This window comes from Pogona vitticeps, chromosome 9 (genome assembly GCF_051106095.1).
Source record: "Pogona vitticeps strain Pit_001003342236 chromosome 9, PviZW2.1, whole genome shotgun sequence".
Lineage (NCBI taxonomy): Eukaryota > Metazoa > Chordata > Lepidosauria > Squamata > Agamidae > Pogona > Pogona vitticeps.
The window spans coordinates 14,282,784-14,310,720 of NC_135791.1; the positions used below are offsets into that span (position 1 = coordinate 14,282,784).

The 27,937-nt window shown below is 42.2% G+C and overlaps 1 protein-coding gene across 1 annotated transcript in view; it reads right to left on the minus strand.

The window, feature by feature from the left end:
* Window positions 1–15,122: 15,122 nt before the first annotated feature.
* The window catches only part of FOXO6 (forkhead box O6), a 187,900-nt gene continuing 175,085 nt past the window's right edge, over window positions 15,123–27,937 (minus strand). The window contains exon 2 of the mRNA XM_072979892.2: window positions 15,123–27,508. Coding sequence (XP_072835993.2) covers window positions 26,081–27,508 — 1,428 coding nt within the window. The 3' untranslated portion in view covers window positions 15,123–26,080. The remainder of the gene's footprint in view (window positions 27,509–27,937) is intronic.

A 27,937-nucleotide genomic window follows, 5' to 3' on the forward strand; every position in this document is an offset into this window, starting at 1 on the left:
AATGCCGTTATCTTCCCACTGAGGTGGTACCTATTAATCCACTCGCATTTACATGCTTTCGAACTGCTAGGTTGGCAGGAGCTGGGACAAAGCGACAGGAGCTCACTCCGTTGCGTGGATTCTATCTTACGACTGCAGGTCTTCTGACCTTGCAGTACAGAGGCTTCTGCGGTTTAACCCGCAGCGCCACCACGTCCCTTGCCCATGATATGTATAGGGTTCACCATAATCAAGAAATAATTATAAATAATTATGAATTATAAATAATGTTCACTATAATTCATGTTTTTCCGCATCTATTGGTGGTGGTGGTGGAACTAATCCCCCAGGGTCCTACTTTACTAGATAACTATCATCAGTCTCCAGTCTCTAATTTTGGGGCAGTCTTATGGTACTGTGCAATCCTTTCTGTTTGCTGATTCCTAACAGAGCACAGCAGAAGGATAAAACAGAGACAGACTCCAGAGAGTGAGCAAACAGGCAGAGCAAATGGGAGTTTGACAGGAAAGAAGTAATAAGGAAAGAGTCCTGGAGAAAGAGACATGAGAAAAGGGGAGAGAGGGAAGGATTTAGACTAACAACCGCCATTGATCTGGATTAACCCCAGGGATCTGGGAACAGGAGTTTAACGGGGGGGGGGGGGAGAGAGTTTGGTTGGGGAGGCTAAAGAGAAGGCCCCTAATTATTATTTTTTTCTATTTTGATTTCTGTATGAATATTAGTGGATTTTCCTTGCAGCCTTTAAGATAGACAAGACAAAGGAAAAGACACTCATAGACAAACAGAAGAATGCCAAAAGGTAACAGGGTTTATGGAGGGAAGAGCTGCTTCAGTGGTGCTGTGTGCAATGTTTGTCTTCATTCCAGAGAACAACACAGCATACACATATAGCAAGTGCAAACTGGTAGAACTTTGGGAAGATAAAGTGACGTGGAGGAGAATGCTGAGGAGAGACCAAACATAGTGCGGAAAGCACCCTGGAACAGTGTCACCATTTGTAGTAAATAGGCTGAAGCAGAGCAAAATACATTCACTGAAGCTGCACCCTACAAAAACAAGAAGAGAAGAGTAGTTGTGGTAGGAGACATGCCACAGCATGAAGAGCATCATTGGGAGGGCTTTAAACTGAATTGGAAGCAGGGTGTGTGTGCGTGGGGGGGAGATTAAAGTCACATTTATGAAATATTGGTGTAGCCCAAAGGAATGGGACTAAGGAAGTGTGGGCCTGCGAGTAGAGATTTGAATCAGAAAGATTGGAAGAGCTGAAGAGGCCAAAGCTGCTGTTGCCACTTAGACTGGAGAGGCCATTGCCAATTTGGTCTAGGTATAATATCTATACAATATATTTGGGTTGGAGAGATGAATCCACATAATGAATTCATGTATATGTAATTGAATTGCTATTTTATTCCAGGGTTTTGAAGACTCTGTATGTGGAGCTGGTTGAGGAAGATACCTTAGATTTTTGTTTTGAGCTTGAATCAAAAAGGACACTTAAAATTTACAATTTTACAATCAACTTCGGGAATGGTGCTGTTGCCTAGGTCTTCGGTGTACAAATTGCAGCATTTGGTTGTTATTATGGTTGCTCATGTTGTTTGTTATACAACTGTGAATAAGAAGAGACTCATTTTGTGGAACTGTTTGCAAGGCTCATCAATAGATATCTAAGTAAACAAATATCCCCAAAGAACGCAAAAGTGTTACACTTGTTTCTCCTGCATATACCGTATTTTTCCATTTATAAGACGTGCCCCCTTTTCTAACCCCAAATTAGAAAATTTTATCCCTGCTTTTCCTTTCCTTTTTGCTAAGCCACGGAGCTTCGCAAAAGGCAGGGAAATGTGGCTATCAAAGTGACCGCTGCTCTTCCCTGCCTTTTGTGAAGCATTGCTTCTCCCTTTTTGCTAAGCCCTGTGGCTTCGCAAAAGACAGGGAAAAACTGCGGTCACTTTGACAGCCACTCTTCCCTGCCTTTTGCAAAGGGAAAAGGGGCGGTCAAAGGGCTCCAGCGGCGGTACTTTGCCTCAGTCTTTCAGGTTCCAATTTAGATAAGGAGAATTTGCAGTTCAACAAATTTGGAAGATGGCAGGTTGAGGTGGAAGCTAGTGTAGACAATACTGAGCAAGACAGACCAGTAGTCTGAGTTAGTACAAAGCAGGACTGGCAAAAGTTACTTTTGGACCTACAGCTACCTGAATTCCCCCAGCCAACACAAATGCCAGCTGGAAGAGTCTGTGAGTTATCATTCCCTAAAGCAAATTTTTCTAGCTCTGGTATAATGCAACTTGTCCCTAATGCTGAGATGCTATGGGAGATGCACAAACTGCAGAAAGACCGAAAATCATGGAAGAACTCAAAGCACATGACACATCACTTTCTGCTCCAGGCACATCCGCCTTAAATCTTTGTTATGTTATGTGCCATCAAATTATTTCCAACATCTGGTGAACCTATGAATTAATAACCTCCAAAAAGTCCTGTCATTGGCAGCCTTACTCAGATCTTGTAGATGGCCGTAGCTTCCTTTACTGAATCAATCCATCTGTGTAAGGTTTTCCTCTTTTGTCCCTGCCTTCAGACTTTCCTAGCAAGTCTTGCCTTCTTGTGATAGGCCCAAAATAGGATAGCTTTACTTGTTAGCCTCATGTTAGCCTCTAGTGAGGCTGAAGGTTTGATTCAATTTAGAACCCATGTATTAGTTTTTCTGGCAGTCCATGTTACCTAGAAAGCGCTCATCCAACATCACATTTTGAAAGAACATTTTTACCCTGTCAATTTTCTTCTTTGTCCAGCTTACACATACTGTGCATAGTAACTAAGATTACAGTGGTGTCTCGCTTAACGGCGACAATCCATTCCAGGAAAATCACCATTAAGCGAAAACATCGTAAAGCAAAAATAAAAAGCCCATTGAAGTGCATTGAAAACCTTTCAATGCATTCCAATGGGCTTAAAACTCACCGTCCAGCGAAGATCCTACATACAGCGGCCATTTTCGCTGGCTGTATAGCAAGGAATCTGTCCCTAAACACAGCGGGGAGCCATTTTATTTACCTGGCAGTCATTTTGAAACTGCCGATCAGCTGTTGAAAAATCATCATTTTGCGAAGAATCAGTTCCCGAAGCAGGGAACTGATCATCGCAAAGCAAAATTCCCCCATTTAGACCATCGTTTTGCGATCGCAATTGTGATCGCAAAAAGTTCTTCGTAAACTGGATTCATCGTAATGCGGGGCAATCATAAACCGAGGCACCACTGTACTATAATATAGGTGTTCTTGATCTTGACTCAGTCTCCAGCAATATCTCCCTTACACGATCTCATGTACTTTCCATTACAGAATTTTAGTTAGATTCCTCTAGCTGTGTATCAGACATGCAGAGAGTCACAGAGTAGAATAGCTTCAAGTTCCCTAGATTAGTCCACTCCTTTTTTTCTCATTAACTGGCATTTACAGTCTCAGTAACTCAATCTGAGACATTAGTAATAGGAAGGTTTCATTTACTTCCAGATCAAGAGATCAAACATCAATAGACAAAACATGACTGCTTGCAGCCATCAGCAGCAGACTACCTGCTTTTAATAGACTAACTGATTCCAACAGACTGCAGAGAAGAGCAGAGAGGCAGGTCTCTGTCTTTTGAATCAGAGACAGGGCATGAATGATTGGTTAATGCTGGATAGATTGATAGTCACACCAGCCTAGAAAGGTCGCTTCCAGCCACACCTACCAGAGACAGCATGCAAGGCTGCAAAAATTCCAACGCTTTCTTCATAGTCCTACTTCTTATTGTATCTGTAGCTGTTGCCAAATATATTATATCCCAGGAGAGTTGAACCATACCTGGCATTTCCTGCTGTGAAAATGGAATTCTGCTTGTCTCTCCACGTAGACACCCGGCAGCATACACATCCCAATGAAATGTCCACGCCCTGTGTTGCCAACCCTTCAGAATTGCAGAGTCTGGATCCTTTCCCAGGCTCATTTCCAAGCATGAGCTGGGCCTCACTGCTTCTCTCTTGTTCCCCAGGGGCTGGCTGTTCATTTCTAACCCCATAAGACAATGCCCTCTTTGCAAAAACAAAGAAATTATAAAGCTCATAGGACCATATGGTAAGATATAGCCAAAGCCACTTATGTGGCCAATTTTCTGTATGTTACCATATGGTGCTGCGTATTTAGCAAAAATATAACTTGACTGTTTCTCTTTCCATATGGGGATTCTTTTGCCTTAATTAATAACATTGTGTGGGGGAGGGAAGGATCTTTCAAAGCCTTCCAAGATTCCTGCAAATGGAATATTTTATGACAGAAAAATGCCTTGTAAATGTTCTCCGAGTTGCTTTGAGCACGCCCAGTTGCAACCTGCCTGCTCTGCCCCACTATCCAAGGCGGGAGCCCCCTCACGGGTCGCATAAAGATCACAAACAATGGGATGCTTCTGGCACTCTGATACTCCTTCCTTTCAGTCAGCCAGGCTAGATAGATAGTCTGTGGGATTGGGAGCTAAATTGGGTGTTTGTTGGTTTTTCCTTCCAAGTATCTGAGAACAGCATCTCCCATTCTCCTCATGAACCCAATAACTTCACAACAACCCTGTGAGGTAAGTTAGGTAGGGAGATGGAAAGTTAGGGAGGGACTGGTGCAAGGTCAGGGGGTTGACAGCTGAGTGAGTAACCACTACACAAATCACACACATTACTGCTGTTGTTGTATACCATCATGTCATTTCTGATTTATGGAGGTGACCCTCATGGGATTTTTGAGATAGTGAAATGTCCAAGGAATAGTTTGCCTTTGCCACCCCCACAGTGAGTCTCTGTGGCTAGCTACAAATCTGAGCTCACATCTCACAAGTCAAGTCTGATACACTATCCATGAAGCCACACTAGTTTTCACCACACACAATACTGGCTTAGTATCAAAGATACTTGGCCAGAGATCCAAGCCCAAAATACAGCTAATAATAATAATAATAATCATGGGTTGTCAAGTCAGTTCTGACTTATGGTGATGCTTTCCAGGGTTTTCTTGGTAGAGATACTCAGAAGTGGTTGACCATTCCCTTATTCTGGGGATAACCCGGGATGTCTAGCAACAGCAACCGTTCACCATATGAATCCACACATACCCCCTGCTATGGTGAGATTTGCAGCTAGGCTCAGATGGAACAGGGAAGCCAGGGACAGATGGTGTTATCGTCATACTTAGTCAAAAAAACCCCAGTGCTTTAATCCTATGAGTTCCCATAAGTGCAGGCACATTGACATCCATTGTATGTTTCTCCTTTTATGGAGGGCAGACCTCGATCTGAAGGGCTTCTAGATGGCAATCTTTGTTTTGGAGGTGTGTTCTGCTTGAACTGCCCAATCCAAGTCGAATTAAAGGGAAAGAAGTATAAGAAGGGAGATCGAGGATCTTTAAGTTGCCCATCCACACTGAGTAGCATTTAGACAACAGACCCCATGAGGTGCTTTGTCATCCTGCTTAAATTCTTACTAATTTTGCATCTGTACATATAAATAGGCAGAATGTTACGCAAACCAGTATTCTTTACTTGGTGGGGGAGGGGCCTCATTTCTGGTAATGTGCAAGCAGTCAGGTGTGCATTTCTCCTCTACAAATCTAACAGTTTCAAACATGCTGTCACTTTTGCCCATTCTTAGGAGGACCTTGGGAGGTGGTATATGTGGATGCTAAGGATGTACATGCGACATCTACCAATTATTCACATTCTTCTGTAGTGACCACTGTGAATTATGGTGCAAAGCAAGGCCAAGTTCCAGACCATTACTCTATTAGGTGAGCTGCAGTTGTGATACCTGTGTGATTTTCAGAACAATTTAGGTTTTTAATCTTGCTGTTCCTTGCATATACACTTTTTTCTCTCTTCCCTTTCTTCGCTTTCCTCTCCCCCCCCCTTTTTTAAAAAAACTGTGAACTGATAGTTAGCTTTTGCTATTCTGCATTCATTTGCCTATTTATAGACCCCTTTTGGAGCTATTTTTGTTTCCCTGTTTGCATTGCTCTTCTCTTACAGAATTTTCAGGTAGTGATATCCAAATCCACGATGACTCATTTGCCTGGAGTCTTTTTCTTTGGCTGTTGTTTTTTTAAATACTCAAAATGGGCCATAGCACTATGGCGGGATGAGATAGCCCTATGCCTGTTCTATACTCCCACCTTCAAATTAGTTTTGTGGAGCTCTTGCTTATTTAGATAACTGCTTGCATTTTTGTGTAGAAGGTGAAGAACTTTGGTTACCAAGTCCAGTGGTCCCCAACCTTTTTGGGGTGTGTGGGCTCCATGCGCAGGCGGGTGAGGCAAGAGCAACGTGCCCATCTGCGAGCATGACACACCCCTCTGCAAATGCAACGCACCCACTGTGTGTGCATGAGGGGGTAGAGATCTGTTTCCATGACCCAGTTCCAGGAAGCCCACGGACCATCACTGGGCCGCGGACCGGGTGTTGGGGACCCCTGACCAAGGCTATCAAATCACCTGGGGAAAAATAAAAACAGAAAAAGAAACAGTTTTGGATAGTCCTTATGGGCCAGTTGTAATAACTTCATACTGTATGTCAAAGAATTACTGGACTAGTTTTAATTTCTTTTTAAAATATATAGTTTTAGGGTTGCAATGTGTTAGACTTTTTCATTCTCCAGTCTTTCATAGTATAACCACAGAAACAGATTTTGAGAATTGCTAGTGCTCAGAAGAATTACTTTTTTTTTTTACTACGAATCCCTGAATCCTTCGTGTTGCTGTCCAGTGCCCATGTGCTGGAGGAGCTGTAGTCCCAAAAAATAACTTTTACAAACTCTTGGCAGTTTGAAGATACCTCGTTGGTCATCTTGTTAAACCCAAGATACTTGTAGTTGGATTTAGGGGGCAGGGTGTATTTAAGTAACATGCTTGTTGATATGTCGTAATCTGTCATTATGATTGGATGAGAGCCCGGTCATGATATTTATACAGTTGAGAAAAACCACAGTCTACCAGATAACTCTGAAAAGAGTGGCAGTCTAAACAAAAATTTCTAGCAAAAAAAGTAGGATTTAGATCAGCACCAAGTTTGGTACAATGGGAGAAGACCGTATGCTCCTGCTCTGAGCCAAGTTTGGAGACATTTGAGCAACAGGTCTTTTAGCTACATTTTTAAAATAACACTAGTTTTACCTCACACAGAACCAACCAATCCAGCTGATTTAAAAGTGATTAAATATATTGATATACAGTGGTGCCTCGCATAACGAGTGCACCGTTTAACGATGAATCCGCATAGCGATGCGGATTTTGCGATCGCTAATGCAATCGCATACTGATGTTTTATTGCATTGCGATGGGGGAACAGCTGTTCGGCGGTTCCAAAATGGCTGCCAGAACACCCAAAATGGCCACCGGAACACCCAAAATGGCCGCCGGAACACCCAAAATGGCCACCGGAACACCCAAAATGGCCACCAGAACACCCAAAATGGCCGCGCGCAGCGTTTTCGCGGATGGGGAAACATCGCAGAACGGTGAGGTTTGGGCCCATTTGGAACACATTAAACAATGTTTAATGCGTTCCAATGGGCTTTTCCGTTCCGTTTAGCGATGTTTCCCCATAGCGAAGGTTAATCTGGAATGGATTAACCTCGCTATGCGGGGCACCACTGTACAGTACCTGGGGGAAAAAGTACCCTTGGCTTCCACTTTTTAAAATTTCACATAAATTAACCCATTCTTGGCTGTAACAGACCTTTAGTAATTACTGCTTTTCAAGTTTGAAAAATTACAGTACTATTCACTCAAGTATGAACTGGAAACATTCTAAAGCAATTGAATTTTGGACCCTGCCACAGCACTGTGAAAGAAAGCAGCTCACTCATTTAAGCTGTGAAATTGCTGTTTCCCCTCCCCTTTGTGTTGGGTTGATTTTTAAGCAAGTTTTATGCTTTTTACTTGTGAGTAAGGAGAGAGCAGCAATAGCAGCCAAGGACAGCCGCAGCATGAGGGGAGAATATTAGGGTTAGGGAGACAGAAAACCACTACCGCTCTTTCTCTCTATACATGAATTACTAACTTCCAGATTGCCCCATCATTAAGAGCTCTGCTCAAATCTTGAAAATCAACAACATCTCACATTAGGCTGTTCTCTCTTCCTGCTGCTTCCATCCCTTCCTAGCAATATTGTCTTTTCCATTAAGTTCTGCTCGGATCTTGCAAACTAACATCTGTGGCTTCCTTTACAGAGTCAACCCATCTCATGTTAGATCTTCTTTTCCTACTCCTCCACTGTAGTTTTCTCAGCAATACAGTCTATTCTGATCACGTCTGTATTGCCATTATATGTCTATGGTAGGATAGGCTCTAGTTCCTCATTTTTTTTCAAGAGAATGTTCAGTCTTGACTTGATTAAGCACCCACATTTCTGTTCTTCTGGCTGCCTTTAGTATCTGTATCAACACCACATTTCAAATGACTTGATTTTTGTCCCTTTCTTTCTTCACTATCTTCTTTTCACATAGTATGCATAATTTTGATCTTGGTTTCCAGTAACATTCTTTGCTAATTACAACTGCTTCCTTTTTTATTATTTCAAAAAGCAAAGGGACATCTTTAGGAAAACATGCACACAACATGTATCTAGAACTTTCAGTCCAATATAGCTTTTCTTCCTCAGCTTACCTAACTCAAAGATAAGAATTTGAAATTGGACCATTGCTTTCTAGTCTGCATTTGGCAGACATAGAAACATTAGAGGTTAAAGACTGTGGATGTTTCTCCATTGTAAGTGTTGTACCTACCCACTCACACTTTTGCTTCACCAAAGTCCTAAGCAGACCTTCAAAATATTATGGCATGAAGAGACTACAGCCACATCCAAGCTGTTGTCACTTCTGTCTTCACCCAGTAACCATACTACAGATCATGTGTTCATCTTCTGGAATCCTCTACCACTAGGTAATTCTATACAGTGGTGCCTTGCTTGACGAGGATAATTCATTCTGTTCAAATCGCTGTTAAGTGAAATCCTCATCAAGTGAAATTTAAAAAACCATTGAAATGCATTGAAAAATGCATTCCAATGGGCGAAATACCTGCTCGTTTTGCGAAGATCCTCCATAGGGTGGCCATTTTCCGGTGCCTGTAAAGCGAGGAATCCGTCCTAAAGCACAGTGGGGAGCCATTTTGCACAGTGGGTGGCCATTTTAGAGCCACCGATCAGCTGTTTTAAAATCATCGTCTAGCGAAAAATTGGTTCCCGAAGCAGGGAACCGATCATTGTTAAGCGAATTTTCCACATAGAAACATTGTTTTGCGATCACAATAGCGATAGCAAAAACTTCATCGTAAAGCGGTTTCATCGTTTAATGAGGTAATCGTTAAGCGAGGCACCACTGTAGGAGGGAAACTTCTGATTGAATTAGTGTGGAGCTTATGTATTTTTAAACTCTCATTTTAATTATTTTAAACTCTCAATTAAATTATTTTAAAAACCTCCAGTTTATGAATGTGGGATATTGTGCTTCTGTACCCACCATTCAAAAATCCAGGAAATGATCCAATATGTCTGCAAAATATCATACCCATGTTTCCAGTAGGAAAAAGAATGCCAGGCTTTACATAGCAAAGAGCAGCCTGAATGTTGACAATAGCAATGGCAGCAGTCAAGGTGGTCTACATCAGTGGTTCTTAACCTTTGTTACTCAGATGCTTTTGAACTGCAACTCCCAGAAACCCCAGTCAGCACAGCTGGTGGTGAAGGCTTCTGAGAGTTGCAGTCCAAAACTCCTGAGTAACCCAAGGTTAAGAACCACTCGTCTACATGATACCTTCTTCTGCTCACTACTATTTACACCTGTTGAAAAACAACCCTGACAACTGCTTTGTATTTGAGTGAGAAGTGGTTAACTGATGAAAAAGGAAGTCAGCTTCTGGGATTTTCCCTTGTGTGGTGTCACTTTGTATATTGTAGTGGTGCTGGGGGACTTCTATTCAACACCTTGATTACTAGCCTGTGTAGTGTTTCAGGGTTCCATGTTTCCCCATACTATTTCACATATACATGAAAACCTGAAAGAGACTGTCCAGAATTTTGTAGTCTGGTATTAATGAGACCTGTGGAAAACTTCTGCTTAAAGATTGTAGCTGTATTCTATTCCAGTGATGTGCAAACACTCCTGGCAGGATGTGGCAGCTGCTAGCAGATGGGATAGCCCCTTATTCTGCCCTTTTGCTTAGATGTAGAGCATAAGATCAAAGGGTTAATTTATCCAATCCTAGTTATGATTAGGTAACTAGTATCCTATCTGTTCCTCTCATAACATACTATGTAATCATGCTAAGTAAATAAAAGACCTCTCAGGGCGTTGCCAGTAGGCTCCGCTGGCTCAGACTTTCACTGTCGACTCCTTTGTTCAATCTCTAAGGCATTTAGCCTTCCTTTGTTCTGTGATCAGCCACAAATGGCCCCCAAAGAGGGACATTCTGTCAGTCTCTCAGGCTCCTGAGACAATCTAAGCAGCTCAGCTCACCTGGCACGGGCTCCAAACATGTCCTCGAATCCTCTTTTGGATCCCAGTGAGTATTAGTTCAAGATGGGAAACACTTTCACAGCTCTTCAAACTCAACATAAAAAAGACCTAGTTTACTTGCTCCATAAAGAAGGCTACCGTGGTGTATCTGCCTCAGTAGAGGATTTAATGAGAGAAATAGGTACTCAATGTCCTTGATATCCAGAAGAGGGCAGTTTTAAGCTTTCAGATTAGGATAAAATTGGGAATAAACTGCACAAAGACCCCGTTGCTCCAGTTAAAGTCCTCCATACATGGCATCTTTGCCAGGACATGATTTCAAAGGTTGTGAACGCTTTGGTAGCTAACCTTCCAACAGCCCCTCAGATTTTGCCACCCTCTAAGCCACCAGATCTCCATGAAAATAGAAACAATTCTCCTTCCTATGCAGCTCCTGCCGCTTTTCCAACGGCTCCTTCTCCCCTTTCTCCTCCCCATCCTCCCCCTTCTCCCCCTCCTCATTCAGCAGCGCAGCAAATGTTATCTGATGTTATGGCCCAAGAAAGTCTGGAGGATGTTGCTGCCGCCTTCCCCCTTATGTCTGTTTGTCCTGTGGTTCATAACAATCAGGGACAGCATATCCATGAAAGTCTTTCCCCTTGCCACATTTAAATAGCCGCCTAGAGTGGTCTGGTGATCCAGATAGGCGGGGTATAAATCAAATCAAATCAAATCAAATCAAATCAAATCAAATCAAATCAAAAATAAATAAATAAATAAATAAATAAATAAATAAATAAATAAATAAATAAATAAATAAATAAATAAATAAATAAATAAATAAATAAATACATACATACATACATACATACATACATACATACATACATACATACATACATACATACATACATACATACATACATACATAAAGAGTTGGAAAAAAGTGTAGTTGAAAATGGTCTCCATAGCGGTTTTACTCTTGGGCTGGTTGATGGGCTACAAGGAAATGGAAAACTTACTCCAGCTGACTGGAAAGTCTTGGTTAAAGCAATGCTAAATCCTGCTCAATACATAATTGTTTATGCAGGAATGGAAAGACGCTGCGATTCTGACCATGGATAATTTACAAAACAATATTGCTGTGTCTGCATGTTGCGTAATCACATTGGTTGTGAGTCTTTTGCTAATCTCTGTTGCTTTAATTTATCTGATAACAGTCATGCAGTAAATAATCGGCTTGCTCAGCTTAAACAGTTTACCAATAACATATGACAGGACATACTTCCTTTCTGGTGGGACAGTTTGTGGTCATGACTACCCCACTTTGGATGGCTTTGCACTGTGTTAATGTATGGAATTATGCTCCTCATACTCTTTATAAGTTCCTTTTGCTTTATTCAATGTATACCAACCTCCTTTTCCATGATAACTACCTGTCTCAAAGCTTCACCCTCAGGCCTTCACCAAAAAGATTTATATGTAGTTTACAGATATATTAAAGAATATATGCTTTTGCTTAACAAACAAACAAAAAAGGGGGAAATGTGGGAAACGTCTGCTTAAAGGTTGTAGCTGCATTCTGTTCCAGTGACGTGCAAACTCTCCTGGCAGGATGCGGCAGCTGCCAGCAAGTGGGATAGCCCTTTATTTTGCCCTTTTGCTTAGAGGTAGAGCATAAGATCAAAGGGTTAATTTATCCAATCCTAGTTATCATTAGGTAACTAGTGTCCTATCTGTTTCTCTCATAACATACAGTACTATGTAATCATGCCGAGTAAAGAAGAGCTCTCAAGGCATTTCCAGTAGGCTCCGCTGGCTTGGGCTTTCATTGTTGACTCCTTTGTTTTCTTTCTAAGGCAATTAACCTTCCTTTGTTCCGTGATCACCCACAGAGACCCAATTCCATCTGGTTTTTAAGCTCTTCTAGGGAGCCCTTCTCTCAGTCTCTCAGGCTCCAGTGTGTGGTCACCCAACCCCTCCCCAACCACTTCCAATTTCACTTTTGAATCCACCTTACTCTCTTGGACTGTTGAAATTCTGCTTGCAAAGATAACTTTATAGTCATTAAGTATTTTCTGTTTCATCGATTTAAACATTCCATTTTTAAAACAATTGTATTCTTGAATGAACACCAAATCAGCAGTTAATTTTTTTTTTCTTTGACCTTCAACAAATGATTTCTCAATTTAGAAGACTGAACTACCAGCACTTCTTTTTGATGAGGTTTGTGCAGAAGGTTGGACAAAAGTTGTTTTTCCACCTACAGGCCAATGTTATCTACCTTCTATGCATATCAGAAAGAGTCTAGTGTTGTAAATATCAATGTACTCACAAGCCTACAGTGGTCACTTTTAAGAAATAATACATGCCCACTACTAGAGTTGTCAGATCAGTAAACAGAACCTCGTAAGTTCTTGACACACAGCACTTCTAAGGATGTTTCAAGTCACATTATCACTTGGAAGAAGTTGTAAGTGGATATGCCAAAGAAAGATGCTCATTGGTATTCTTAAGAAACACAAAATTTCAGATTCTTTGAATGTGTTTGATAACAAGTCGGGCAACCATAATCGCTAGATAGTTTAAGAATATCTCCTCTCATATTTAATTCTACAGACACAAATGTCATAATTTGAGATTCCTCTCTTGACGTCAAATGAAACAATGCAAGCTCCAAGAGGGAGCCCGTTTTTTCCCCTTTTGCTACTAATTCCTACTACAGTCCTAGTTCTGAGGCATTACTGAAAATGCAAAGTGGTGGCCAGCTTGCCAACAATAGTTATCACTCCTACAAAAGAGAAATCGTGCCTGGATTTTTGCAGCCTGAGGTAAATGAAGTTAACCTGACTGGCATTTTACTCTTATTCCAGTGTTAATGACAGAGTAGGAACCTGAACGTCAATCTAACCAAGTGATAATTTTAAACATCATTTTCCTAATCATAAACACCAAGGAGACTTGTGGAAGTTTCAGGCTTGCCAAGTATTATTTGACATAAGCTTTTGCAGACTGCAGCTCAGTTCCTTAGATGCTTAACATTGCCTCAGTAAACTCTATGGCAAGTGGAAGATGTGATTATAAAATGTATAAGAAGGAAAAACAGCCTGACAAGGTGGTGGTCAATTAGTGTTAAGGAGTCCTTGAGGTTGATTTTAATGGTGGCTATTAAACATCATTCTAGAATCATCCATGGGTACAAATGGAAAGTGGCTGATTTTGTACTCTCAAACTGTGGACCTAATGATCTTTGTTATGTGACATTGTCTTATTCTGCATCATTCAAAATGTAGCAGGTCAGACCTGGTGTATTTCAGGTCACATTTGCCCATCCTGCAGACTGGGGCCCCGGACTTCATTCCCAAAGTCCTGCACTTATGGTACAGAATACAGGACAATTCTTGTTTTCTGGCTTAAAGCTGTGAGGCTCCAGAGGAATTGCTTGGGTGTCATTTCTTTCATGTCTCCCTAGCACCCCAGGCGACTACCACTCAATCGAATAGCCTTCTGCTATCGAATAGCCCCTCTTTTCACCTACAAAGCAGAGCATTTTGGAAGACAGCTTCTCATGCTTGAAGGTAACATGCTAAAAAATGATGTTAACAGGAGTGAACCAAGTTCATTCTTTAAAGTAATGTGATGACCTGCAGAATCCAGTTGGCCACTCTATGAAGCAGAAAGCTGGACTAGATGGGCTTATGGTCTGATTGAGCAAAGCTGTTACTTCTAACGATAAACTCATTGAAAAAATGTATAGTCGCATTCCTTTCAGTAGGAACAACATGGAATAACTTAGGGGGCAACTACATTTACCATTGTGTCAGTTTGGACACTGATGAATTCAAATTAAACCCAACAACTACATGATGTAAAATCAATGCAGTGGAATCATCTCTTTTTTGCCCTTCCACCAGGAATAATTACATTTGTTGTAGTCAGTTTGGAATTGCTGTCATCCACTTTGTGCCAGTGTGACTGTCTAATTTGCAGCAACGAGTATTTGTGTTTGTGGAGGGATCAGTTCCCCTTAACCGAGAGCCCCTTGTCTCCAAACTGTTTCTTTCCTTTCTTTCTTTTTTTTAAAAAAGAAAGTTTCAACTTGGCACTAGAACAGTTTCTGTACAGGGCTTTGGAGAATCAAAATGAGAGCGAGAAAGGTGGAAATTGCCAACAGATATTTGTAAGCAATGCATCTTGTTAAGGCAACTTCTGTTGTTGGAGGTCAGTGCACACTGAGATCTCTGCTTCTGCTCACTCCTGCAAATCTGGACAGCTACAGTGATTTAACCGAGGAAACCCCAGTTCCCACAGATCTGAATCACAGCAGATCAATCTGTATTTTCCCTGCTGTGTAGTCATATTCTTAGCTGAAATCCCAAGTAAGGAATCTTAGTCCCGCAGATATTTCAAACTACAAGAATCCTATACCATTATCTAGGGTGGCTTGCATGAACAAAACAGCAAAACATCAGAGCAGCCAAAAGTCATCCCAGTCAGTGTTGAATCAGCCTTAAATCTTGAGAGGAAGAGAGAGAGAGAGAGAGAGTGGGTGTGTAAATAACAATTAAATCTCTTCTTCACGGCTCCTCTGACAAACATAACACAAGTAATGCCCTTTCTTGTCATATTTAAAACAAATTTTATTCATGAAAATATGCTGTACAATGCACTATACACAGTTCTTTACATTGCCACATACACAAAAACTAGAATAGCACAATCAAGAAGATTACATTGCGTACAATATATGTGTGGTGAGAAATAACAGCCTGTTGAAAACCCCTAACCCCCAAAGTCTGTACAGTTATAAATAACAGGGGGAGCAAGACATGGGGGGGGAGTTTGGAAAAGTTTGGTTTGGCCCATCCTTCTCACAGAATCTCTTGGTATAGGGCTACTCTCCTTTCTGTCGGCCTGCCATTTTGATAAAAAAAATGCAGTCACAGACATGGTACATGGTCCCACCTTAAGTGACCACACATCAGATTGTATGAATTAGTTCTTCTGTGCAGGGTTGTAAAGGTAGGCATTGGGGCCACATGTGGAGTAGGGAGGTTGGGCTGGTGCGCTACTATGACTGTGCTTAATTTAGGGATCTAGATGAGCCATCTGCTCCCTTCTGCAGGATGGGTTGCAATGGAATAAATGAGAATGAAACCAGATGATAGCTAATGGGAATTGCTCCTCATGGAGATTTTCTTTTAAGACTCAAGGAAAAAGATGGCATTCAAAATCTGGAGAAGTAACTTTTTTGTACTGCAGTTCCCAGAAACTGCAGTGGCCATGCTGGCTGGGGGTGTTCTGGGCACTGTCGTTTTTCCCATGCACACCTGCAGAATCGTGAAGATGGAAGGCTGAGCCAAGGACAGCTCAGGACCCACACCACCTGATCTCAAAAACCACAGAACGCTGTTGCTGCAGAACACAGGTGGCTAGGCCAGCGAGACACATTCTTGCCCATTCACCCAAATCAGTTATATTGCCTATTATTTCTTAAAATTTAAAATAGGAAATGAGCTGGCCTAGAAGCCTGCCCTTCTGCTTGGAGATTCTGTCCCTATTCCATACTATCTAGCATGCTGGATTGTGTGAGTGGGGGGGGGCGATATTGCACATCCTTTCTGTGGCATCCTTTTCTTTCCTTGTTTAAGTGACTTTAGATAAGCCTTGGCAATGAAAGCAGGCTATTATTAAGAACTGTCTGTGTTAAACACGGAGTTGGACAAAGAGTTTTCAGGAAAGGAAGGGGGATACTCATGAATCCCTGGTTACCTACACTGGTGATTGCATGATGGAGTCAAACCAGTGTAAATCACAGGAATATTGGCTCTTTTGAGGAAACCATTAGCCAATACAAAGCAAGATAGGTGACATGAATGGTAGCCTTTTCTAGTAAGAATGATCACCTTCCACTATGAGAGCAAATTTTCACTGCCAAAATAAAAAGAGTATTGCTAAAAAAATTGATTGCTCCCCCTTGAAAAAGTGCAAAATTCTGAAAATAAAATAAAATGTTTCCTTTCTATAGGTTTAAAAATGAATGGTATATTTAGCAAAGAATGTTTAGTTGGCTGCACTAAAGAAGCATAATTTGGCTCTTATGAAAACTGGGGCCACATTGTGCTTCTTGGTCATGGCTGCTGCCAACTGGAGCAGTGAGATAGTGGTGTAACTGCTATTACCAACAATTTAATGGTCAGGAAATCTTTTTTTGCCTGGCACAGAATCACTGAGTCCGACGACCAGGCAGGTGACATGCATGGTTCTAGGACTGTCAGCCACTCACTTTTTGAGGTGTGCAAGGCTGAGGATGAAGGATTAGACCATCATGTTTCACCGAGAATGCCAGGAAGTGGGAAAGGCCACCCTAAGCTCTGGGTGATACATAGTAACCAGAAGGACTGAGGGACCACCATGTTAGCAGAATCCACGTAGGTTTGCCAACTTGGCTACCCATGCTGAAACTGTTGCTAAAGATTTAGAATCCTCAAACAAGGGGATCAATAAACCACCATCTCCATTTCAAAGGCAACAACTAATCCACATGTCCCTGAAATGTCCCATTCCTCATCTGTTGAGTCTGAGTTTGATTCCCTTGGGTTTTTTTTTTAAAGATTACTTGCCACCATGCTTCTTTTTTGCCATGTACTCTACTGTCCCCAACTGGGAGACACTTTTCTCACACACACACACAAACACACACACACACCTCTATCCTTTTTTTTAAATCCCGCACTTGTGGATGCTGAAAATGTCTCCCTGGTGTACCTTTGCCCAGACCTTGCTCAGTCTCTTCCAGCCTGCTGGCACTGTACTGCACTTCCACAAAAGACAGTATTAAACACAACGCTTAGCAAATGTGACGCTATTGCACATAACAACGACCCCACAGTTCACACACCACAAAGATGGCTGAGCAAAGAGGGCATTTCCTGGGAGTGGACAACGTGGTCCACCATATTATTAGGTGAGATGGCATGGGAGGGTTCTCCTCTTCATCTGTCTCCACAAAAGGGTAAGGGTAAACAGTTAAGGTGCTACAATAGAGTTGGATGAATGGGGTGATTGGCTGCCTTTTCACCTTTTCTTCAGTCTTCCTGTGCAGTAGATGTCGGAGTGCTAATAACTGGGGGAGGGGATGGGGGTTTAAGCCCCTTGAGACTTCCACAAGCATGGTGTGGTTATTCCAGTATGGGTCAGAACTGCTTAAAATTCAGCTTCATTCCATGGCTACTTTCCTGTTCCATTTGCCACTTGCATAACTGCAAACAGAAGTGGCTGTAGTGATCACCAGTTTACTTGTGCATCTGCTAGGATGCCCATCTGACCTCTCCACCTCTCCATAGACACTTCCAAGTTTTCAGTGGGTGCACCATAAATTTAACAACAGACTGGCCTGTCTATTTCATGCAGCAGTAGTTTAGCCCTTAGAAGTGAGGCTACACTGAGACTGTCATTACAGTTCACAGTTACAGGAGTCTGAACTATCTCAGTTCCATCCTGTGGAATCCTGGGATCCATGGTTTAGTGAAATGCTTAGAATTATTTTTTAAAAGATATTGTGTGCATTCCCTTGGCCTAGAGCGCTACGTATGTGAATAGGCCTAGGACTGCAGCCTAAATGGAGGCAGATATATCCTTAAACATTAGGGGGAAGACTTATTCTCATTCTTTAACAAAACAGTCCTCCAGGCAAGAAAGCTAGCTCTGGAAATGTTGAACCTGATTGATTCTGTTTGTTAAATAAGTTTGGCAAACTGAAATCATACAAGGAATTCAAAAGCTGGATGAAATAATTAGAATGATTTTTTTTAAAAAAAACAACCCAAAATGATAATCAATTATAGCTAAAAAAAATGAATTCCAAGGAATTAGAGTATATTAAATTCAATCAACCCCCAGCAGTGTAAGCATTTATGTTAACTGAGTTAATTTAATTTTATTTTTCTCTCAATTTTTTTAGGATGTGCCAAATATGGATCTAGATGAAAGAGTAATCAATTAATCAAACTCATTCTGTCAATCTCAGAAGGAAGAGGTTTACCAACTTTTGCCCAAGAATACTATTCCATGCTGTAGCATAATCAGAGGTTAGAAAAGTGGTGAAGTTTGAGAAACTACAACTCCCAGAAAACCCAAGCCAGGATAGCCATGCAGTTAAGTATGGGATATTCTGATGTTGTCGTCCAAAAAGATAGCTCTTTCAAGCTCTGAGCAGGATAGTATGCTCCACTGCTGATAGCTTTCAGAAACCTAACCCGGGTAAGTAGCACGTTGTAATTCAGGGGAGATAGCATAAATAATTCTTCAAAATAAAAATTTTAAAATGTAGGGAAGGTTGATCCTATCCTTGGATAGACTGTGAGTCATTCCTATAGACTGAGTTCCCCTTCCTGTTGGTTGATTTTGGTTCACTCTCTATAATGTTTAAGTTGGCACAGGACTGGCTCTTTGGTTCCGTAAGATCCAGATTCCCCCGCCAGCACAATCAATGGTCATGCTCACGTGGGATTCTGGGCATGATAATCCAAAGCTCTGAAATCTGATGCTAAGGCTATGCTTGTTCATTTTGAAGGAACACCTTTCTCTGACACTCTTGAGACACACAGTAAAAGAACTAGAAGACGGGGGGGAGGGGAAATTGCACACGTTATAGAATAGGGCAAGCGTTCTCTTTCAGAATGCTGAGATTGTGCCAGCTGCTTTCCAGAGCTCCTCTCCAATCAGAAGACCTTCTGCCTTTCAGGGTAATTTTGTTTCGTATCAACTCTATCCAGCTGTAGATTATGGAAAATGTATTCCAACACGTATATAAGGTGGCAGGTTAAGGGAAGCTGCATGAGAGAAAACTCTGTTTATGATGGGTTTTCTTCAGAAACAAGCCACATTATAACATTGTGAACTGTAGATATGTAGACCACAAATTTGTGAAAGGCAGTCATGTGACCAATGGAACAAGTTTGTTTTCTGCTCCTTCAGATGGCAGGACCTGAGTCTATAGATTTAAATTATAAGGACGTTTCAACAAAACATTGGGGGGGGGGTCATGATGGTTAGATCTATGGGACAGTGGAACAGATTATCTCACAAGGCATTTAACTTTCCTTCACTGGAGGTTTTTAAACATAAGTTGGATGACCATCTGTCAGATAGTCAGCTGGGTTTAGCTGGGTTTTCCTGCATTGGTTCAATTCAAATCTTTCTGTGATTCTAAAGACTGCCTTCGGTTATGTTCTTATCCTGGACAAAATATGAAAAGCAGTAGATGTTCACTGATACATATCTGCAACCTTATTGCACTTTAAAACATACATCCAATTTAAAAAATACCCCAATTTGCAATGCAGATACAGTCATATGAAAAAGAAAGTACACCCTCTTTGAATTCTATGTTTTACGTATTAGGACATAATAAACATCTGATCCTTAGCAGGTCTGAAAATTAGGTAAATACAAACTCAAATAAACAACACGACATGACATATTACACAGTGCTATGATTTATTTAACAAAAATAAATCCAAAATGGAGGAGCCATGTGTCAAAAACTAACCCTTCTGCTTCCACAGAAATTAAGAGGCTAAATAGCAGCCAGGTCCTGCTAACCAAATGCCCTTGAGTAATTGATCATCACCAAGTGTGACAATTTCTATAAAAGCTGAAGTTTTAACAGTTTGCTGGCCTTGAGCATTCAGTGGTGAGTAACACATTGCCAAGGAGGAAACACATCAGCAATGATCATAGAGAAACAATTGTTGCTGCCCATCAATCTGGGAAGGATTATAAAGCCATTTCCAAATAATTTAAAGACCATCACTCTACAGTGAGGAAGATTTGGCAAAAACTAAACACATCAGCACAAACACCTCATACCAATGGTCAAGCATTGTGGTGGAGGGATGATGATTTGGGCTTCTTTTGCAAACCCAGGGCCTGGGCACCCTGCAGTCATTGAATTGACCATGAATTCCTCTTTATACCAAAGTATTCTAGAGTCAAATGTCAGGCCATTTATCGAACATCTAAAGCTTGGTTGAAGTTGAGTCATGCAACAAGATAATGATCCCAAGCACACCAGCAAATCTACAACAGAATGGCTGAAAAGGAAGGGAATCAAGGCGTTGCAATGGCCCAGTCAAAGTCCAGACCCAAACCTGATTGAAATGCTGTGGTGGGACCTTACCAGAGCTGTGCATAAACAAATGCCTGCAAATCTCATGAACTGAAGCAACATTGTAAAGAACAAGGGGCCAAAATTCCTCCACAATGGTGATCGGTAGTCATATCAAAAATGATGACTTCAACTTATTGAAGATGGTTGTACAAGTTACTGAACCATAAGGTATACTTAGTTTTTCACACATGGCTTCTCCATTTAGACTTTATTTTTGTTAAATAATTCATGGCACAGTGCAATATGTTGTGTTGTTACTCACCCGAGGTTGTATTTACTTAATTTTCAGACCTATTAGAGACCAGATTATTTTTATTATGTCCTGCTACATAAAACCATAGAATTCAAAGATGGTGTATTTTCTTTTTCACAGAAGTTGTATCAACCAGGCACCCAGAGGGCCCTTCTGTATTCATGTAACTTGCTTCCTTGCATGTAGCTATTTCTAAGCCCAAATGATGTTTCTTTTTGTTTACCACAATGCTTATATTTTCCTTTTTTCCCCAATTTAACTAGGAAAAGGAAAATATAAAAATACATTTAAGTATCTTGAGATGAAGCAGGGTGTAACTCTATCTCTGATATTTGGTATATATGTTTTTATTATTTGGATAAAACTTTAGGTGTATTGAGGTCAGATTAATTCAATGGGAGAAATTTAAAGCACCAGTTCTGAAAATAAATGTATACCTAATCCTTCTAGGAAAAAAAAATCAGTGGGACAAAAGAAAAGATGACACATTGGTGGTGGCACCATACGTTTCAATCTAAACATGTACCAGTCATATAGAAGGCTGGAGTGACATATAAAGAGCAACATAAAATAAGAAAATTCATGGTTGGTTTGAATTAAGTCACAGAATCAATACTTGGCATCCCACTCACAAAAATCCACTTAACAGGTCTCGTTGAGACCCTTAAAAGGAGCGGCCAGTCAGGGTAGAAAATACTGGGCTGGATGGATTGTCTGACCTGGTATAAGGCAACGCCTTGGAGAACTCCAAGGTGTGTTCTGGAATTCACTCTCTTTTGGCACCTGTCACCATCTTTTTGTAAGAGCAATGCAGATTGGATAGCCTTTGTCAATCTGGGATCCTTGGACTCCATCACCCATCAGCCACAGCTAGCATGGCCAAAAACAAGCATATGGGATTTGTCATCCAAACAATATAAAGAACACAATGTTAGAGAAGCCTTTGGCACATGCATAGCCATTTTGATCTTTGCACTGAATTCCCCCTACAACACAGCTGCTCTAGATGCTATGGACTAAAGCATCCATCAGCTCTGCCAGCATGTTTAATAGTAAAAGATGATGCAAGGCACAAGGTTTCCTATGGGACTTGGGCAGCTCAGTCACAGAGTCTTAGAATCATAGAATGATTGGCCTGGAAGGGGCCTATAAGGCCATCATGTCCAACCTCCTGTTCAGTGCAGGAATCCAAATCAACGCAGATCTGACAGGTGGTTGTACAATTTCCTCTTGAATGTCTCCAGCATGGGAGCACTCACGATTTCAAGAGGTCACTGGCTCCATTGTTGTACTCTTCTAACAAGATGTTTTTCCTGATATTTAGGCCAATTCTAGCTTGAGCCCATTATTACGTCTCTTGCACACTTGGATGCTGAAGAACTGATCCTGCCCCTGCTCTAGATGACAGCCTTTCAAGTATTTGAAAAATGCTGTAATATCTCGCCTTAGTCTTCTTTCCTCAAGGCTAAACATGTCCAATTCTTTCAATATTTCCTCATAAGGAGGAAAGATTTAAACACATAGGTCTGCAACTTTGGCACTTACTTTTATATCATGTAATGCTTATATTTGGTCTGGAATCCTAGAAAGCAGTCCAATTCTGCAAAGGCAAGAATGGGGGATCCATGGTGTTCTAGATATTGTTGGACTCTAATCCCTATGAACCACAGGTTTCCCAATACTGTGGTGGAGTCATTACATGCTCAGAGGAAAGATTCCAGGAAGATAGTGCAGTTGCAGAACTAGTATTGCAACTAGGTGCTAAATTTTTTGAGAAGTGGCCATGGGGAGGGAGATTGAAGCTAGAGGTTAGGAGTTTGATTCCTCACTGTGCTTCCAGGGAGATGAGCCTTGGGCTTTCGGCCTTGGGCAAGCTTCACGGTCCCAGATCACCCACAGAAGAAGGAAGTCTACAACTTCCAAGTATTCTCCACCTAGAAAACACTGGAAAGGGTTGCCATAGGCCAGAATCAACTTGATGGCATGCAATTGTTATTTATTATTACTCAGGTGGTCCTGATTTGAAAATGAAAAATAAAATAAACCTCAGCTGTACTCTAAGCATTTAATATAGTGTGTTGTTTAGTCCATAGGATGGTTCTGAACTGGATCTAGAACTGTAGATGGCAACCGTGCTCAACCTGACCAACATAAGCTTAACCGACACTTGGGGTGATTGGGGATGAGTAGCAGAAACTGTCTAGTGGCTAAATTTTAAAGAAAAGTAAAACTGGGGCTGGTGGGGGCAGTTTTGTTGGAAGACACCCAAACATGGCAAAAATTACCTAAATACTACCTAGCAAGCACAATTGGACATTATGACCAGATGTTAAATAACATTTGGAGATATGCATGTTCTGGTGGCTCCAGGGCTCCTGCATTAGGGCCCATGTGGACAGCATGATACCAAGAAGCCATGTGCTGCTCCCTTCTGCTATGTTGTTATTTGTTGTCAAAGTGACACCCAAGCTACATAAATAACCCTAATAGAGTTTATGAGATATTTAAGGAGATAGTTTTACCCCCAAGTGATAACTTTCCATGGCCAAGCAGGGATTTGAACCCAATTTTCTAAGTGCTAGTCAAGAACTCTTATCTTCTATGTCACACTGGCTGTAAAAAACCCACCAAGGAACAATTGTTTAGCAGCAGAGCCTGTGCTGGAGGTCTCAGATGCAACACCCAACATCTCCAGAAGGGCTAGCAAAGACCCTGTAACATTGATGAGCTTCTGGCAGCCAGTTTAGAGGCCACCGAACTAGATGGAGCAAGATTCCAACCAAGTGTAAGACATATAATATTCATTTCATGAAGCCCCACACAACATACTACCCAAAGCCTGTACTTGTCCAAAGACAGCAAATTCAGGAAACATCTGGAACTTTGTCTGATATGGATTACATGCAGTCAAGCATTCACTGTGCAGGCTAGAAGCAGCTGTCCTTCTTGTTGGAATGGAAGCATTTAAGAAAGCAAAATGGGCAGGTTCTGCCCTTGTTCAAAAATACTGTATAACAAATGGGTAAGGCAGACAGAGCCCAAGCAGGAATTAATGATTGCCTGGCATGCAGTTGGATGGTTACCAGGGGCTTTAGAGAGCACCATGCTGCACAGTAAACTAGAGTGACCTAGCCTGCCTCTCCCTGAAGGCATCACTGACATCCATTTGCCACCACCTGCCATGGTCTCTTCTTTTAAGCTAGTTTGGCCATTTCTTCTCTTGACAGGCAGACCTATCCTGTATTTTTCAACCTTTTCTTCTTTGTTTCATCAACTCAGCACAGTCTTTCTATCTTATAGATTTCTACACTGTATAGGAAGAAGTATCTCTTCCCCATTCTAGGTAAGTTTGGGATTGTCATATCCAAATCTAGAATTTAGGAAACAAACTCTAAACCCTCTCTCTCTCTCCCCCCTCCTTCATCTCTCCATCTATCTGTATGTTGCCATTTCCTCCCCTTGTTCCCATAGGTCTTTTAGTTCAGTGCAGTCCTGTTCTCATTTAAACTTAAGGGTTTGTATTAGCAAGAGTTAAGTGTTTATTGGCAAGACTGTGCAGTGAAGCAAAATAAATAGTAGCTGCCACTAGCCCATCTCATTCCCACCTTCCCAATTCACCCTGCCAGTGGTGGCCATGTCAAAGCTGAGGCTACCTCTTAACGTAGTACCAACTACCCTTTATATGTGTGTGTTTGAGTATGTGTGTGAAAGAGAGAGAGAGACGGAAAGACAACGAAAGACAGAGAGAATACGTGCATGCAAAACTATGCACATCTGCATGCTGTTAACAGGGATGCCTCAGCACATATGCCATTGTTTGTGCTATGTGCATACACATATTGTACTACCAATGTATGTGTTTCTATTGCAAGCAGAGAACACAGAAGATGCCATCCTTGAAAAAGCTGGCTTTGGTCAGGTTGGCTCAATTTCTTGTCACCACTATGCACCCACTTATGCACTGTGTACTATAGTTCACAGCATTAGCTATTGGAACTAGCATTCTATGGTACATCCCCAAAGATGGTCCAAAAATGCAGCCAGTTGTGCTGTTCAGCAACAGCAAAGGCATTCTACCAGTTTTCATTTCTACTAGACGCAGGTGAAGTTAATGGGATGAATTGTCCATTCACTACCATGCCACTCCCTTCCCCAAATAATTTGCATTCTAGCTACCTTGCCACAATATTTGTCTGCTGAAAAAATTTATTTGCTATTTCCCAGCTTCTGTGTAGAATAAGGATCATCTTGAAGGAAAAAGTAAACCTGGGCTGCTGCTGGTAGATAGCATAATTGTCCCTGCTGCTCAAAACATCCCAGTGTTTCAACCTTTAAAGGCCTGGTTCCTCCACACCACAATCAGCTTTTTCCTTCCACTCAAGCATACAATAAGTATTACTGATTTTCCTTTAATCTGGTGAGTGAAACCCACAAGGATTTAATGGGCACCACTGAGCGGGGATGAACCAGAGTTCACTTGGACTAACACTGGTTTTAGTGGGTAAATATCTTGCCTGCTGACTTCAATATCACTAGTTAATCAGCATTACAAGTCTGTCAGAAAAGAACTGCACTATATAAATAGAGAAGTACTGGCCATTGCCGTAGGGTGCCAAGAAGAGCAAGGACTCGAGAAAAGGGCCAATCAAACTGAAGATTCATTGTAGGGACAAGTTGGGAATGGATCAATGAAAACCAAGGACTACCACTCCACTGAGGCTACCTAGGCCAAGATCAATACTTAGCATTAGTTCTAGAAAAAAATCTTTAGGCCATATGGTCTCTCCTGCGCAATAGTGCAGGTGCCCAGGGTGGGAGGGAGAGATGGAAGAAGGAGGGGGCATCAGCTCTGCAATGCCATGGCTAACGTGCCTATTGCACACATCAAAGACAGATCTGACGTACTGCACAATACACCTGGGCACAAGCAGGAAGTCGCTGGTACCTGTCAAAACATTTTTTTCTTTTACCCTACATTGTGTGTGTTTAGTGTTGTCAAGTTTAAACAGATAGCTGTAGCTTGGCTGAACAAACGAAGGCAAAGAAAATTAGAAAGGCAATGGGGATTTGGGGAGATAGAGTTTGTTTCAGGACCCCCACGCCACCTATCCTGCCAACTGGTGGGCTGGAATTGTCTGAGTGGGTTTCACCCAGGCACCCAGCTTTGATTGGTGGGTTGTGGGGCATTGGACAAAGTGGCCATGTTGAGACCATTTTGTGGTGGAAGAGCTGAGTCAAAGTTGAAATCCATCTCATCGCTGTCCATAAAGTCATTGAGGATGATGGATTCCACATCGCACTCCAAGCTACCGTTGAACATGTCCAAATCTAAGTCTGCTGGGAATCTGTCCTGGCCCAAAACAGGGGTGTGCATGGCTTCTGGGTAGGGTCCCTGTAAAGAATCAAGCAAACTCATGTGTGCCCCCTGGTTGTTGATGTAGGAATGGATGTGCCCATGATGAGGCATGGCCACCATGTTGCAAGTGTCACTGGGCAGGCTCATAAGGCTGATTGGAGAGGGTAAGGCACTGTTGTTGATAGGAGGGTGGTGGCTGGCTGGTGACGGGTGATGGTACAACGCACTGGTCTTCATAAGGGAATTGGAATGGGGAAGATAGGGGACCAGACCAATCTCTCCACCACCACTGCACATCAGGGCATTTTGTCGGTGGCTGCGGGGTGGTGGCCCCATGCTGTTGGCCTGTGGCATGTGTGGCTCCCCCTCTTTGTGTGCGTAGGAGATGGAAGAGAGAAGGTCCTGCAATGAGGCATTGCGGTAGGAGTTCATGGGAGCAAATGTGGCCTGCTTGTTCTCCTGGATGGTCTGCATGGGCAGACGGCGCATAAGGCTCATGGCCGGCTGGCTGTAGATGGTCCCACAGTAGGTGTTGCCTCCTCCCCCTCCCCCTCCCCCACCTACAGTGGAGCACTTGGAGCTGAAGCTGAAGCTGGAATTCCTCTGCCGTAGAGCCCCAGCAGGAAGCGGTTGGGTGGGGCTCATGTTGTAGTTGTCCTGAAGGTCATCAAGAAGGCTTTCACCAAGACTCTCATTCAGGTTTATGGTTCCAGTGAGATCAGTCAGCCTGGGCATCTCCACAGAGCAGCGGGTGTTCAGGGAGGGGGACATGGTGCTGGATGGGCTGGGATACATCAGTGGGGAAGAAGGTGTCACATCCTCCTCCTCCAGCTCATCAGGCTCATGGTTGGCCATGATGGGAGAAAGGCGACTACTCAGTGTGCTGGTCGAAGAGTTGGCCCGTGTCCGGAAGTCAGCCCAAGCATCATACTCTTCACTGGTGTGGGAGGCAGGGCTCTCAGACCACTTGGCTTGCTGGCCAGCTGGGCTGTCCTCTACACCACGCTCCTGAGTAGCCTGCAGTTGCTTCTTCTTGCTGGCCTTCCCCTTAATCCGGAGGAACTTGCTGTTATTGTCCATGGAGACAGCCCGCCGACGGGGTGTCTTACCAGTTTTGCCACCCTCGGGATTCAGCATCCACCAGGAACTTTTGCCTGTGCCTTCATTCTGCACACGGATGAAGCGGGTGTGCAGGGACAGGTTGTGGCGGATTGAATTCTAGAAATAGAAGAAACACAAAGAGGAAGAACCAATCAGCACTCAATGCTTACCACATGCAGTTCTTTCTTTCCCATGGTGTTATACACAGAGAGCTTTAAAAATGAAGGCCAAGAGCCTCTTCCATCAAAACACTCATGCAACAGACGACAGCGTAAGTGGTCTGACATATTCACCAGAACCTCCTTGCACAAACAGAAGCCCTGAACGCTCAAATGGTATATTCCTTCTCATACAATGGTAAGCAGGAAATCTGGTATTACAACAGTGATGCAGTTTTCAAGTGTTCTGGTGCTGAACAGGATCCTAGGCTTCTCTGTCTGTACAATTTTGTCTCAAAATTGGCCAATCATCATAATAGTACCTCTGGTGGCTAGATGTTCTGGGAGTCGCAATGGAAAGAAGCAAAACATTTTAAGTTTTGTTCAT